General features: G+C 64.4%; 5 protein-coding genes across 5 annotated transcripts; all 5 read right to left on the bottom strand.

Annotated features, from left to right (window-relative positions):
• Nucleotides 1-239: 239 nt before the first annotated feature.
• LDBPK_061190 (hypothetical protein, conserved) lies at nt 240-1805 on the bottom strand (the record flags this gene model as incomplete). The annotated part of the gene is made up of 1 exon (XM_003858377.1): nt 240-1805. One exon carries the CDS (start codon nt 1803-1805, stop codon nt 240-242), a length of 1566 nt encoding a protein of 521 aa, XP_003858425.1.
• A 445-nt stretch (nt 1806-2250) lies between these two features.
• On the bottom strand, nt 2251-4509 carry LDBPK_061180 (hypothetical protein, conserved; the record flags this gene model as incomplete). The annotated part of the gene is made up of 1 exon (XM_003858376.1): nt 2251-4509. The coding sequence occupies one exon, from the start codon at nt 4507-4509 to the stop codon at nt 2251-2253; it is 2259 nt and encodes a 752-aa protein (XP_003858424.1).
• A 424-nt stretch (nt 4510-4933) lies between these two features.
• On the bottom strand, nt 4934-5923 carry LDBPK_061170 (hypothetical protein, conserved; the record flags this gene model as incomplete). Its single annotated transcript, XM_003858375.1, has 1 exon — nt 4934-5923. The coding sequence occupies one exon, from the start codon at nt 5921-5923 to the stop codon at nt 4934-4936; it is 990 nt and encodes a 329-aa protein (XP_003858423.1).
• Nucleotides 5924-6746: 823 nt separating this feature from the next.
• Nucleotides 6747-7568, bottom strand: LDBPK_061160 (hypothetical protein, conserved; the record flags this gene model as incomplete). Its single annotated transcript, XM_003858374.1, has 1 exon — nt 6747-7568. One exon carries the CDS (start codon nt 7566-7568, stop codon nt 6747-6749), a length of 822 nt encoding a protein of 273 aa, XP_003858422.1.
• Nucleotides 7569-10182: 2614 nt separating this feature from the next.
• LDBPK_061150 (hypothetical protein, conserved) lies at nt 10183-13506 on the bottom strand (the record flags this gene model as incomplete). The annotated part of the gene is made up of 1 exon (XM_003858373.1): nt 10183-13506. The coding sequence occupies one exon, from the start codon at nt 13504-13506 to the stop codon at nt 10183-10185; it is 3324 nt and encodes a 1107-aa protein (XP_003858421.1).
• Nucleotides 13507-14726: the final 1220 nt, after the last annotated feature.

The following is a 14726-nucleotide window of genomic DNA, read 5'->3' as shown; positions in this document are numbered from 1 at the left end:
GAGAGATTACAAGAGGCACACAAGCACACACACACACACACACACACACACACACACAGGAGAAGGGTGTCTTGCCCTCGTTTTCCGGTGTGGAGGTCGGACATGGTCGGCGATGCGCCCTCCGCCCTCGCGCTTACATCCATCAACGGCAATGAGGTCTAGGGAAATTTCCGCTGTATCGTCACCCACCACGTGTTACGTGAAGACAGAGACGCAGGGCGACGCACGTGTCCGTGTGTTCAGTCCTTCAAGGCGTTGTCGTGGTGGCTGAGCTCATTCAGCGTGGCAGCGAGTCGCTCCCGATGGCGGTGGCTGCGGCTGAGTTGCAGTGCCCTCTGCCGCACCCGTCGCCGCGCGCGGGCCGAGAGCGCCTTGGCGCCTCCGTGCTGGTGCTGATGCTGAGCCTCGGTGAGTACTTGTGAGCTCGTTAGGAAGCACTTAGAGCACGCCGGTACACCACGCGGCACGGCGCAGCGGGCACGCGCTGTCATGCGGTACGGCGCGTAACAGGTGCGACACACAAAGGGGAGCTCGACGTCGTCGTGGATGGTGATGTAGCGCAGCCGCGTACGTGAGATGTGCTTGCTCACCTCCCTCACCACATCAGGCCGCTGCACCACCAGCAGGTTGTGCATGCTTTTCGTCCTCCCGGAGCACTGCGGGCATCGCTCATGACGAAGGAACCGGTTCGCTACCGTGGCGGCGTACTCGAACTGGCAGCTGCGGCACCGCCACTGGAGCATCGTTTCGCTTGTCAGCGAGACTCGCTGCGGGTCTTGATGTGGACGCAGGAGCGCTTCGCCGAGGAGCAGGGCGTCATCAGCCAGCCAGCGTCGCGGGCTGGCGGGGCTTATGGCGCCACTGGAACTCGCACCGCGACGCTCACACGACGGGCAGAGAAGCACGAGCTCGCCAGCGGGCCTGCTAGGGTCGTTACCAGGGGTGGTGCCCGTGCGTGAAAGGCTTGGCTTCGAGGGCACAGAGTGACGCTGCATGGCGAGACCGTATCGCGCCACCCGACTCGATACGGATTCCAGCCACGGAGACAAGCAAAGTGGGCAGCGCCACCACACCATCGAGGCAGAGGACGTGCGCACCTCCGTCACAGACTGTAGCACCTGATTCTGCAGGAGTTGGTTGCGCAGCGGGTCCCATTGCGCAGCGAGGAAAGGGTAGGAGTCACACAAGAGGCCGACGCCGGTGGCGGCGGTGGACGGCCGAGAGGACGGTCCCGGCTGTGCTCCAGCATCTGGCGAGGTTGGGGTGTCGGGCGATCCAGCGGGTAAACGTTGGCCGCCGTAGCAACGCGGGCATCGGTGCGCATCAGCGAGTTGAGGGTTCGTGCGGTCGGATGGTCGGGCGGACCACTGCGACTGGCAGTGGGTGCAGCGCCAGACGACCGGGTGAACACTGGATGGCGTCACGGGCAGGTTGAACGGGACTGCTGAGGCGCCATCACTGTCGGTGCCCGCGCGTGTGGGGCGCCACAGATGGCGGAGAGCGCGTTGGTTCGCGTCGACGTCAAACTCGCGTTGCAGCTGCGGTGGAAGCCGATCCAGTTCAAACCAGAAGAGCGGTGAGGAGCATGCCGTGGATGTCGAGCGCGACGCGGCGCCACCGACGGCTGACGCGACTGCGAAGTTGGTATTTGTGCTCGACGGAGCTACGGGCGCTTCGCACAGGCGGTGGATACAACAGCCGTGGCGCACAGACATTGTGCATCCGAGTGTGATAGAGGTGCACAGCGCAAAAGAGAGACCGCGACGCACGCCGTGAGGTGCCAGCGAAAGCTGTCTGAGAGCCATGTGTGTCTACCTGCCTGCGATGGCCTTTCCACCTTCTCCTATGCCACGAAGACCACCAAATAAGCGCAATACAACGGCGGCGGAGCGGCTGGCATCGCGAAACGCATCGAGAACGAGAGAAGGATGGAGAGAGGGGCAACAGTTGGAGTGCTCAGGCCCACTGCCATGCGTGCGGGCGTGCGGGTGTGTCGCTCGCTTTTCTTTTACCGCGCGCGTTCACGCTCGCCGATGACGCCGGCGTACGCACCACCCGATAGATCAACACGGCCGCGGTTGCCGCGGATGCGGGCGGGGAAGGGAGGGGCATTGGAGTCTGGATAGACGGTACCCCTCCTCACCGCTCTCTTTGTTGTCGTGCCCGCGACGCTATCTATGTTGGGCTGCGTCTATGCACGAACTCATACCTATACGCATGCTCTGATACCAGCCTCGTGGGACCCGACCACTACTGCGAGCGCTTGCACGATTTACGATGTGGAGACCGCTGCGTCGTGGAGGCGCGCGGCGTCTTCCGTGTTGGCTGAGAGGGGCGTCGGCCAACTCTGGCCGCGCCGGTTGTGCCTCTAGTGGCGGCGGCCTCCGTCAGGAGCTGACGTGGAAGAGTGATGGAGGAGGCGGAGAGACGGCGCTGCTGCAGCACACACTTGAAGATGTCGTCTGGCACCACAAACAAGACGCCGGCTTGCTTGCGCTGTGCGAGCGTCGGGGCCGCGGACGCGGACGAGGCCGACGCCCCGCCGGTTCCGCCGAGCTGCTGCGCAATACCACGCCAACACGATAGGGTGGGCTTGTGCTTGGGCAGGACGAGAACGTCTGCGTCGAGAACGCACCGCGTGATGATGCCGCCCGAGGCCGCCACCACCGTCTTCAGATCGTTCATCGGCGGCTCCTGCGGGGCCGCGGACTTGTGCACCCAGAAGCGCTGCTGCGCGAAGAGCCGCTGGCGCTCCGTCGGGGCCTTGCTCATTGTTTCACGCAGGTCGAAGCTGTTCTCGCTCTCGATGCTGCCGGCAATCTTCCGCTCCTTGTAGGCGAATCCCTCCAGCGGGAGGTCGAGGGTGCGGGTGCGCAGCACCGCGTCGAGCCAGCTCTGATGCACCACATCTTGGACGTAGGGCAGGACGGTGAGCAGCTTCACACTGCGCGCGAGCGGCCGCTGCGCTACAAGGACGCGGGCGTAGCGTGCCAGGCGCAGATGCGGGTTCACGAGGGCACCGAGCTCCTTCAACGTCTTCTCCTCCACATCGCTGAGCCGCATCCCTGTCGTGAAGAGAACGATCGCGCTGGGCGTCGTGGCGACGGAGTGCGACGCGGCTGCGTCTGCCTCGTCATCATCGCCTCCCTCCACAGCTTTCGCGTTGTCGACTTGCCGGACCACCGCTTCAGCAGCGCGTCCTCGAGCCGCAGTTGACCGCTGCCGCTTGAGGGACCCTGTGATGGTCGTGCGCGACGGCGCGGCGGCCACCTCCTGGCTCCCGGCGACGACAGGGCCGTCGTGCTCATGCCCACTGGCCTCGCTCAGCGCGACGTGGTCCGACATGTCAGACATCGTCGCCAAGACGGCGGTGCTGTCGCCGGTGATGAGAGACGTCGTCGAGCCGCGCTGCAGCTGCGTCACCGCCGCGGGGTGTTCGCGTGCAACGCCACTCCGACATGCCGACGTCCGGTGCACTGCCGGGCTGTCTTGCGTCTGACCACTCCGCGTGGCGTGCGCATGACGACCATTGTATGTGTTGATAGTGATGGAGGGGCACGTGCCGGCACTGCCGCTGACATGAGGCTCAGAAGGCAACCCGTCCAGCGCCACATCCACGTGGCAGTATGGTCCCACTCGCAAGGTGAGGACGCCTTTCGCATCGCACGGTTGATCCTCCGAGGTGTGGGCGGACTTGCCGGTACCGCGCTTCCGCTTGATGTGGTAGCGCTGGTGAGGCTGCAAGGCGACACCGAGGAGCGCCGTCGTTGGGGAGATCGCAAACACATCGAAGGAGCGACACACGGGACGGGCTCGCAGCGAGGATGGCGCCTGCGGTGTCTTTGCTGCCGCGTAGTGGAGGTGCAGTGTACACTGCGCTCGTGAGATGGAGGCAGCCACGCTGACAAGGCTCTCCGCTGCAACGCCGCTGTCCCACACGCATGGAACGAGAGGGGAAAGCTGCGCAGCGAGGAGGAACATCGAGCGTCCTAGGGGCAGCTGCACGGAGCCGAGGGGCTGCAGTATCGCGCTGCTGCCACCGCCGCTGCTGCTGGCAGTGCTCGTGACAGTGCTCGCTGTGTCCGCCGCGGCCGTTGTCCTGGAGGCGATCATCTTGGCGAGGGGCACCGCATACGGCACCCACGGGGTTGTGTGAAGTGAGGGGCTTCCTGTGCCAGGTGAAGTCAGCGCCACCCGCCACCGCACAGCAACAATGATGTGGTCAGCGTGCGCGACATCCCAGTTCATCTCCGTTGTCGATGCAGACGGTCCGTTGCCTGCGGCGCCGCTCTCCTCGAGCCACGCGGTCTGTGGCCCAAGCTCTGGAATACAGGCACACTCGTGCAGCGTGCGGCGGCGCAGTTGTTCCTCATTTGCGTTAGCGGTCAGCGGCAGAGACGTATCGGCCGTGGTGGCCCCGACATCCTGAGAAGAGGCAGACATAGTTGAGCAGCTGTCCTCGGAGAGCAGCTCCACTGTCTCGGCCTCCTCTATGTCCGTCAGCGACATCGATGCGCGGTAGAGAGGCAGCAGAGATGAGTTGTCTGCTGAGCGCAGCGGCAGCACCGAGGAGAAGAGGAAGAGTAGAGAAGAGGTGCACAGTTGCACGTGCGCATGACAGTCAATGAGGCGGATTTGTTGCTCGGTATAGTACTCATGTGCGTTGCCCGAGGCCACGATACGGTTGCTCTGCACAGTGTGAGCGGCACGCAACGCGTAGAACACTTCTCCGCCCTCGCCCCTCCCCTGCGACGGCCGGGCTGCGGCTACATCACCACATCGATATCCGCGCTCTCTGCGCGTGCATCTCGCTGTGTTTTGTTCTCCTCTTCGATTCTTCGCTGGTCTTGCGCCGCTTCGTTTTTGGTTTCGCAAATGCAGCCGTGCCGCCCTCCTGCAAGCACCTGGGAGCCCGTTACCTGTGCGGGTCACGCTAGCGCCCCTTGCCGGGAAGAGGAAAACACCGAAGCTTGACTACATCGTACGACGCAGCAAGAAGGTCACCCATGTTGCTCAGGAACGCCAGCCCGGTGGGCAGCTCATTCGTGACGGTACCACTCGCGATGCAGACGCGATTCGGGTCAACGGAGGTGACATCCCACACCGATATCTGCCCGTCCTCGGCGGCAGACGCCAGCCAGTGCCGGGCGGCGCTGTATACCATCGCGTTGATCCAGCGGGAGTGGGCCTGGATGGCGATGGTGACGGCGCCGCTGCTACGCTGAATGAGCTTGATTTGTCCTCCACCGTACGCCACAGCGACGGTGTTGCTGACGGAGACCAGCCGCACGCACGTGACGGCGTCGGTATCGCTCTCGGGTGGGATCGTGTGCGTGGGATTGCTGTCGGCCCAGAGAACCACGTGGCCGCCGGCGTCGCCCGATGCCATCTCGACACGCGACGCCTTTCCCACGGCTTCGAGATCCAAGGCCGTGATGCTGCGCTGTGCATGCGCTTGCACTGGCGCAGTGACCTCCGCGGACGCCACCGGGTGCCCGTCGAGGGTGCACCGGCAGCACAGCGGGATTCCGTTTGATGCGCCGACCGCCACAACCATCTCGTCTTTTCCCGCCACACGCGCCACAGCTGCGCAGGTGAGCGCCGTGTCGCCGCCCTTTTCTGGTAGCACGTGTACCTGTCGCCCGTTCACAACGATGACGGCCATGCAGGCGGACAGGACAACTACGACAATGATGTTCTGCTCTGCGTCATCTTGCAAGGCGGCGAGGTGCTGTACTTGACCACATGGAAAGCGAAGGGGCTTGAAGCACGGAGCCCCTGTCGACGCCCGGACCGTATACACGGCGGAGTCCGTTGCGTATGACACGTACGCGCCACCTCCGTGCGGCTGCAGATTGTTATAGAGCAGCGCCGGCGCGTGCGGGAGCTGCACCTCCTGGCGCGGCGTGAGTGCGCCGTTCATTGTGCTCGTGTAGCCGGTGCTCTGCGAAGGCAAACCGCAACCGCCGTATGCTTGCGTGGCGGCAGCGCAGCGAGCGCGTGCGTGAAGGCGCTTGTGTGAAGGGCGGTCGTGTGCCCCGCTTTAACGACGAGAGAGGAAGCCGAGAGGAAAAGGGACGATGACAAGCGCGTGCGTCGTCTCAGCGGCACACACAAACACACAGGGATGGACAGATAGAGGGAGAAAAGGGTAGTCCGTGCTGGAGGGCGGGGCGGCGGGTGGGAGTGGGAAGGAGTCATCACAGATGGTGTCCGTCAGTGCAGAGGAAGTGCCAGCACAAGCGGAGAAAGCAAAGGCAGCGCACGACGGTAGGTTCTGCGCCGACCGTTGGCGTGCGCAGGGCCACATCTCCTTGCGGCACGGCAATTTACGTGGGAATCTGCAACGTGCCCAAGCCAGCGTGAGAGACAGCGGAGGAGGCGGCGGTGCCGCGAGCAGCGACACCCCGAGAGAGACAGAGAGCGTGCGTGTGTGTTTACGTCCGTGGTGTCATCACCGCCAACACCACCACCGCCGATCCTTCACGCGTAGATGCGCGCGCGCACGCATCTGCAGCGGTGTCCTTCCATTCCTGCACGACACCAACCGACACAGGAATGCACACGTGCAGTGAGAGACTTGAGGGTGCAGCGAGGGCGGTTGCGTGGTGTGCCGAAGACGACTAGGGAACGCGATACACAGTGGTACTAGAATGGCCAGTGCGCACCCAGAGGAAGGGCACGTCTCATCGCGTATCGCGCGCAACAATCACCGATGGCTGTGCTCGCAGACACATGCAGCTCAGCTAACGAATAGCGAGGATAACGAGGGCGGCGCCAGCCACCAGGAGCCCCATAAGCGCGTGGTACACGTACGGAAGGTCGGCCAGCAGACCGACGGGCAGGTCGAGACAGTGCTTGTAATGTGGTTTCTCCTCTGATTTGGCCACAGTGGCGCTGGAGCGGTACGCGCCTGTTAAGCAGCGCGAGTCAGCACGGCCGGCCACGTCCACCCTCGTCAAGCACCGGCGCACGTAGGCACCCTCACCAGTGATGAAGCGCAGCAATGAGAAGGGCGTCTTGGTGTCCAGGACTTCGTAGCGGGAGTGTATCGGAATGACGAGGCGCGCTCGAAAGGGGACCTGCGCCTGCGCACCGTCCTCCGCCAGGTACGCGTCAAGCGCGCTACCCGCGCCATCGCCGCCCAGCTGCTGGAAGGTCAGCTCCACATGGTTTGTCGTGTAGTTGACCTTGAACACGGGGGCCTCAATGTCGAAAGCATACCGGGACGACATGCGCAGCGGCGAGTAGGCGCGCGTCACGTCGGCCACGACGACAGCGGCCGTTCCCTGCGTCATCGGGTCGGCAGAGAGCACCTCCATCCGGTAGAGCTGCTCGGCCTCCGCCTCATCAACGAAGAAAGACTTGGGGAGGTCGAAGCTGAGGCGCACGTCCTTGGCCGGCAGAGGATACTCAAGCGCGAGTTGCATGTGAAACCCGCCGCCAATGAACGTGTACGACGGCGGAGAGGTGAGGAAGATGCAGCTACCGCTCTGCACGGCGGTGACGGCAAGCGCGGCTGCCATGGCGAAGGACAGCGCAAGTGCCATCACGACTACGCGCGACATCAGCAGAGAAGGTCGAAGGAACGTGATTGCAGAGACGGGCAGACGGACAGAAGTGTGCGCGTGTGCGGCGAGAGACTGGAGGGGGGAGGGCCACGAATGCGTGCCGAGCTCCCACTCTCCCGCGCTGTTTCCTGTTGTGCTTGTGAGGATGGCGCACACCGTATTCAGAATGCGGGGAGACGCACGAGAGATGAACGGGGAGGGGGTTGGCGTGGAAGGGTGAGAGAACGGCGGCGACAGCGTAATGGCGTAAGCGCGTCCAACGCCGATGCTGTGAAAGACATACAGGGGTAGGGGTGCGCATATACGCCCGCGTAGATGAGGTTCGGTGAGGCGGCTGTGGTGACGATGGCCGCGGCGGGTGGTGCCCCTGAGACCACGGCAAGAACAGGATGCGGTCAGGGCGCACCACTTGTGACGCCCACCCCCCTCCTTTGCGCTGCGATCAGCGAAGCTCATCCGTCTCCTCATCAGATGAGGCATGTGGCACAGCGTCATGTTCGGATGCGTGTACGGGGTGTCGTGTGGATGTCGTGCCGGCGTCTGCGTGCATATCTGCACCGTAGCGCATGCGGTCGATGCTCGCATCGGTGCACAGAACGACACGCAGACGGAGGCCTGAGCGGAGTGGGCTCACGAGAGACATGCGATGCATGGAAGGAAAGCGAGACAGGCGTCAATATCGCTGAGGCGGGTGCGTTGGGTGGTGGGGTGGAAGAGGTGGCGTGCGCGTGTGTGTGTAGGTGTCAGAGTGTTTTTTTTTTTCGTAGTATTGACGCTCGTGATAACAGTGCGGTGGAGGAAGCAACGCACACCGCTGCAGCAGCCGGCAGCTATGACGATGATGTGAGATGTGTGCGGCAGAACTGCGCCGCCACCGCACAGACACTGTCATGCACAAGCACACACAGAGACGTCAACAAAGAGGTACAGCGTTACATTTCTTTCACGCGTCCATGTATTTGCCGCAGAGCACGAGCTCAACGCCGCGCCACTCGACGCCCGGCCGTCGACACACGCGGCACAGCAATGCGCCGACGCAGCCATCGGCGCACGGCCCCTGCCTCAACCTCTGCCCGCACCGCCGCCTCGCAGGTCCGCCGCCTTGGCGCATCCCCGCTCGGGGGGGGGGGAGGGGCGGCTCTCAGGCTCCCCGCCACACCAGCAGTGGGCGCTGTGAAGGCCGGGGCGTGGGTGGGACAGGTTCGAGGCACGCGGACGCTTCGCCTGTCATACGGGTGCCACAAACGTGTCCGCGGCCGCGGGTGGCTCCGACGCAACGCCATCCAGGATCTGATGGCCGACATGCGTAGCGCCACACCGCTCTGCGCTCCCCCCTCCCTCCCACGTCGTCGCGGCACACACGCACACGCAAGCACACACCACAAGAAGATGTCAAGAGATTTAATGCCGCGGTACAGAGTTTTGGGCTCGGCACGTCGTTGATGATGCACGCGCCAACAGAAGGGAGGGGTGGGTGGGGGTGAAGGGGGGAGGTGCATCGACAACGGCACACTCTCACACGCAAGTCTCTTCACAAGCTCATGCGTGCAATGGAGGGGAGGTGGTGTGGCAGAGGCGCGGGCGAGGGTTCCATCCGCATCGTGATCAGCAACTCCTGTGGAGCAGGTCCAAAAAAGGAAAAACAATATGTGGCAGCAACATGAAAAAGGCGGATACGCGTGCCCCAGCGCACACACCTGCACGCATGCGCAAAGCATAAGACGATGCCGATGATGAAGGCTCGCTGCGTTCGTGTGCGCTGAGGGGTGTGCCAGAGATCGCGCGGGAGATGGGTGCAGAGGAAGAGGGGAGGCACTCGGGGGAGGGGGGAGCCAAGGCGGCCAGCTGAAGGGCGCAAGACCGTCAGCAGGCTTTCCGTCTGGCGGGTGGGCGGGCCGAGTGAAAATGCACGCGCCATGACCCCATCACCGTGACGACGTCGCTGGCCGCAACAGCCGGAAAAAGACGTGAGGAGCCACTCGCACACGGGCGACAGGCACACAGGCGCGTACACAGACACAGGGCAGCCGCCGCAGAAAACGGAAACATCAACGGATATCCGCCTGCCTATCCCTCCCCCCTCCTCCCCAATTGTTGTGGCCACGACGCGCGCAGCAGCAGCAGCTGCTGCACCGGCGTCACGGAGGGGAGCGGAGGACGGGAGAGGGACGTGTCAGGCACCGTTTGCCGGAGCGCCCTCATTGCCAACTCTTCAGAGACATGGAAAACGCATAAACAGAAATTTAGCGATGAGGACGCGTGTCGCTGCGGTGCAGAAGAGAGAAGGGTGTCCTGTTGGTGTGTCGGCCGGCGTGCCCAGCGTACATACACGCGCGCACCCGCAGAAACGGAGCAGCAAACCGCACCAGACAGAGAGAAGAGCCGCTCTTAGACGTGTGGCTGTGCAACGGCGCCCTCCTCCTCCCACCCGCAGGCCCGAGCCGTGCGGTAGGCTGTGAGGAGAGGAAGAAGGAAGGGCGTGAGCGCTCGCGCAGAACGCGGCGCGTACACGGAGGGCAGCATGTCTGCCTAACCGCGATGCGGCGCCGTCCGCCCTTCCCCCTCCCCTTTCGCCTTCACTCTTTTCCTGCTTCGGCGGCACCTGCTCGACCTACTCGACAATGCCGGCCTTGCGGGGCTGCTTTGCGATGGGCGAGCACTCGCGTTCGATCTCCTTCCACTCGCGCAGCATCTCTTCCAGGCTCCGGAGCTGTTCCGCCAGCGGGCCAGACGGATGACATGGCAGCGTCGTCACCTCCCTTTCCAGCGACGCCACGGCGTGCACACCGTAGGTGGAGCTCTCGGTGTTCCTGTGGATGTAATCATCGTCATAATCCATCCCAGCACAAGAGTCGAGCCCGCGCTCCGCCGAGCGCGGACGCGGCGTCTCCGAGGGGCACGGCACGTCGTAGTGCGCCGGTGGCGATGCTCGGCTCAGGTCCCCAAAGAAGCTGCCGCTGCGCGAGCTGGCGAGCAGGCTATGACCGTGAGCGTCGCAGTACTCGGCGAGCTGCGGCACGCTCCCAGCGCGCCCGTCAGAGCCGACCACCTGCTTCCATGGCGTCGTGGCTGGCGCGAATCTATCGGGCACGTTGACCACGTAGTCGCCCTGGAAGGACTCCACAACAAGGCGCTGCGCCATCTTCCCAGCCGCCTCGTTGATTCGTGGGTGAAACGTGCACTCGCTGAGCTCCTCCTCGGCACGCTCCAGCCGCAGCTGCTCAAGGTGGCGCTGCTTGCGCTCCTTTGCGTGCAGCTGGCGCTTGTAGAAGTAGTCCGTGGCGGCACAGCTGACCGGTGCTGCTGCTGTTGGTGTCGGCTCTGTCCCCCACACAGCCTTGTGTGCTGCCTGCTCGCCTTCCTCGGCAGGCTTCGGAAACCGAGGTGCCTGGCGTTGGCTTGCGCTGCGCTGAGGCGCCCTCTTTGCGGCTGCCGCCGCCTTCTGCACCTCCTCACGCTCACGCTGCTGCTTTTCCCGCTCCTCGCGAATGCGGTACCGAGTCCGCGCCCGCTCAGCCAACTCGTCCGTCTTTGGGTTCAGCACCACGTGCCCATTTCTAGTCTGCTCCTCCTCGGCCGCTTGGGCCACGAGGTGCTTCTCCCACTTGGCGCGGTGCTCCGCCTCGCGGCTCATCATATGTGCCAGGTGCTGCTCAATCTCCGCTTGCGACCTCCTGTGCGACGTCACCTCTGCCCCTGCCTCGCCCGCTGCGGCCGATCCCGTCTCCGTTTTGTTCGGCGCCATCGCCGACGCGCGCCCAGATGCTGCACCCCTCCCATGCACCTGTGAGCCGAGGCTCCTGGGGGATGCGGATGCGGCAGGAGCGGCCTGCGCACCCTTGCGTGCTTGCGCGTGGAGGTCGTCGAAAACGTTGCGACCAGCACCACGAGCCTTGTGGCGCTGCGCACCTCCTTCCCTCGTTTGCCGGGCCGCTCTATGCTTGTAGGCAGCGGCAGCGCCTCCTTTCATGGAACCACCATGCTCGTCCTCCGCCGCGGCTGCAGCAGCAGCCGCGAACTTGAAGGAATGCGACTGGTGCGATGGCGCGCAGCGCTCCTCGAGCTGTAGCGGGCGATGATCGCGTCCTTCGGCTTTCCTGGTGAGGCGCTCAAAGACCGACAGGGGCAGTGTCTCGGCAGTCGGTGCGCCGTCTTCCTCTGCTGCCGCTGATGTGTGCGGTTGGGGGTGTGGGGATCGCCGTATGGCGCGGGCGCTGTGTGCGGAGGAAGAGGACACAATTCTGTGGCGGCTCACCCGCGGATGGTGCGTGCAGCTGACGATGTCGCCGGTACGGCGCTCCTCCTCCTCGCGCACCGCTTTGGCACGTCGTGACTGCCCTTGCCGCGCGTGCATCTCGTACCCGCGTGGCAGCGGCATAACCGACATCATGCGCAGCCGCGTGGTGGCCCGGTCGCCCGTCGAGGGCGCAGTGTCGCCGTTGCTATGATGCTGCGCAGAGGCGGCAGCCAAGGGCTCGCCGGCAGCCTCGGCAGCGCGTGCGTGTTGTGCGCGCTCAGCCTCGGCGCGGCGCTGCTGTCCCTTCTCAATGAAAAGCTCGAAGCCACGCGGCATTCGTGCCGAGGGCTTGCGGTCCGCACTAGCCGTGACTTTCGCCGCCGCGGGTGCGGGGGCTCTATCAGGGCGATAGGCAGACGGCGGGTCTTGCGACCTGCCGGAGGTGAGTTTGCAGGCAAGGGAGCGCTGTGCCGAGGCGGCGGTTCGGATCGCGCACGGAGCAATATCGTCCATCGAGTCGCCGCAGCGCGCGGATGCGATCGGCGCTGCCGTGCGCTGGCGGTGGGGCGACTGTTCGTTATCACTATCATTTTGGATGTTACCTTCATTACAGGGGAGTTTAGGGGGCGATGCAGAGCGTGTCGGCGCCCGCGCGTGTGCTAGGGTTGTCCGGCCCTCGTGATGGTATTGTTGCTGCTGCTGCTGCCGCAGGTGTTGCCGCACCGGCATGAAGCTCCGAACGCGCGCCGCTTTCTCTTCTACGCCGCCTCGGTCCTCGGCGTACTGCATGGCGTGTGTCGTCGCCATCGCTGCTGCATCGCCCTCCGACTTCTCAGCAACCATCATCGCGTCCGATGGCATCAACAACGCCTCGGAAAACCCGTGGGGGGCCAGAGAGGGTGAGCGTGCGGCACTGACGCGAGGGTCTCTCGCAGCCCATTCCACTTCTGGCCATTTTCCATCCGGGGATGCGGCGCGCCGGTGCATCTGCGCCACGGACCCCTCCTCCGCTGTATCGTCGTCGCCGACAGCGCCGACGCGCATCGGCGATGGCTCGATCGGCGTCCACCCTGCCGGCTCTACCTGGCGTTCGTTCACCAGCGACTGCACCCGCTGAAGGACGGCGAGACTGGTCGCGTTGGAGAAAGCTCCCTTGGCCGGCATCCGCAGCCGCTGCGGTGCTCGACAGTCCTTCACCTTCGCATACTCGGCCGGTTTCTCGGACGGCAGCCCTCCGGGGCGTGGTATTCCGTGAATGGGCGGTATTGCGATGCCGTTGTGCGTAACGTGGAGTTCGCTCACGAAGCTAGCCATGGCAGCGTTGCCACCGCCTCTGCTGGGGCACTCCGCACCTGCCGTACATCCGCCGGCGAGTGCGGCACCGGCATCTGCGCTACCACCGCCCTTCCCCGTTGCGGCGGGGGCTGCCGTGGCACGGCCTGAGTAGGGTTCCGATCCGGAGAAGCGCGCGTCTTCGCCAAAATTAAAGGACAGGTTCCTCGACGAGTCGACGCCGTGCGACAGTGGACGGGGACGCTCGGGAGCAGCGGAGGGCGAGAGGGGGCGGGAGGCAGGGCGTCCGTGGAAATCCTCGCCGACGCAACCGCGACAGCCCGCGCCGTGGCGCCCACGCAAGGAGTGCTCCTCATCAGCCACGCTGCCGCCCAGCGAGGCCGTCCCCTGCGAGCGCGAAGGCATCGTGGATGAGCGCGATGCGGCGTGCCCAACGGCGCCCAAGAGAGTGCCCGAACAAAGTAAGTGCGGGAGAGAACGCAGCGCACAAGCGAGGCAGGCAAGAGCAGTGGCACGGACGCGACACACACACGCCAACGCGGGCCGCGATCGTAACGGGAAGATGCAAGGGGAACAAGACGCGCGTACTTGTACAACACGTACGCACTGACGTGTGTGCGTGTGTGGGGGGGGGGGAGTGCGCGTGTCATGCACGGGAGGAGACAGAGAGCGGGTGGGCTGTGGTGAAGAGGTGCCATGGCAGGAGCGCCACCGGTGGACACGGAGCGACGCCGGCAGTGGTGTTCATGTCAGGGGTGCACCACAAAGACAAGAATGCGAGACGGGGAAACGACTTCGAAGGAAGTTCGTGCGTATGCGTGTGCGTGTGTGTGCCCACGCGCAGCCACCAGCGCTGATCCTCCGAAGCACGCGGGCGCGTGTGCGTTATTCTGTTGTTGTTTACGGGTGGTTGCGGTGCGTCCCGAAGCGCTGCAGCTCCCGCCGAAACGGCGACATCCCTTCATCCTCTTCCCCACCCGTTCGCGCCCTCCTCGCCGAAGACGTGTAGCATGCCTCCATTGGCGTTGCAGCCACCCCCGCCACGCCGCAGACGCCGGTGGTATTCGATCTCTCGAAGGATGGGGGCATGCCCTCCTTCAACGCCTCACCGCAAAACACGTGGAGAGGCGAGGGAAAAGAGAGATAGAGGAGACACTTAGCGGGAAAGGGCAGCGTGAGCGGATGTGGAGAAGAGGGCCCGAGGCAGAGCGAGGCGTGAGCGCGGCAGCCGTGTTGCGCGGTTTATCGGAAACGGTATTCCAGTGCCACCTGCCGATCAGCGGGCCACCCGACGGGCAGCCCTGTCTTCCGAGTTTTTTGAGGGTTCTTGCGACTGGTGCTGCCCCTCGGCGCGGAGAGGGCGGCCAGGATCTTCGGCCCGTTAGTGCCTCTGCTGCCTAGTCTGCCCTTCACCCCTGAAGCCGTGCAAGACGGCGTCTGAATTCGCCTGCTGCCGGACTCGGTGCACCCAACATGCTTGACGGTGGCGGTCTCTGTCGGGGTGGTGACTGGTGAAGCGATGAGCCTAAAACACTCGTTCTGTTGAGCTGGCGCGCCGTCTGCAGGAAGAGAGGGGAGGAGAGACTGCAGGGAGCGAGAGGTGTGTGCGTGTGCATTGCAGCTGC

The sequence above is a fragment of the Leishmania donovani genome, chromosome 6 (assembly GCF_000227135.1).
Source record: "Leishmania donovani BPK282A1 complete genome, chromosome 6".
Taxonomy (NCBI): Eukaryota; Euglenozoa; class Kinetoplastea; order Trypanosomatida; family Trypanosomatidae; genus Leishmania; species Leishmania donovani.
Note: the sequence above shows the minus strand (reverse complement) of the source record. Positions and strands in the feature narration are given on the sequence as shown.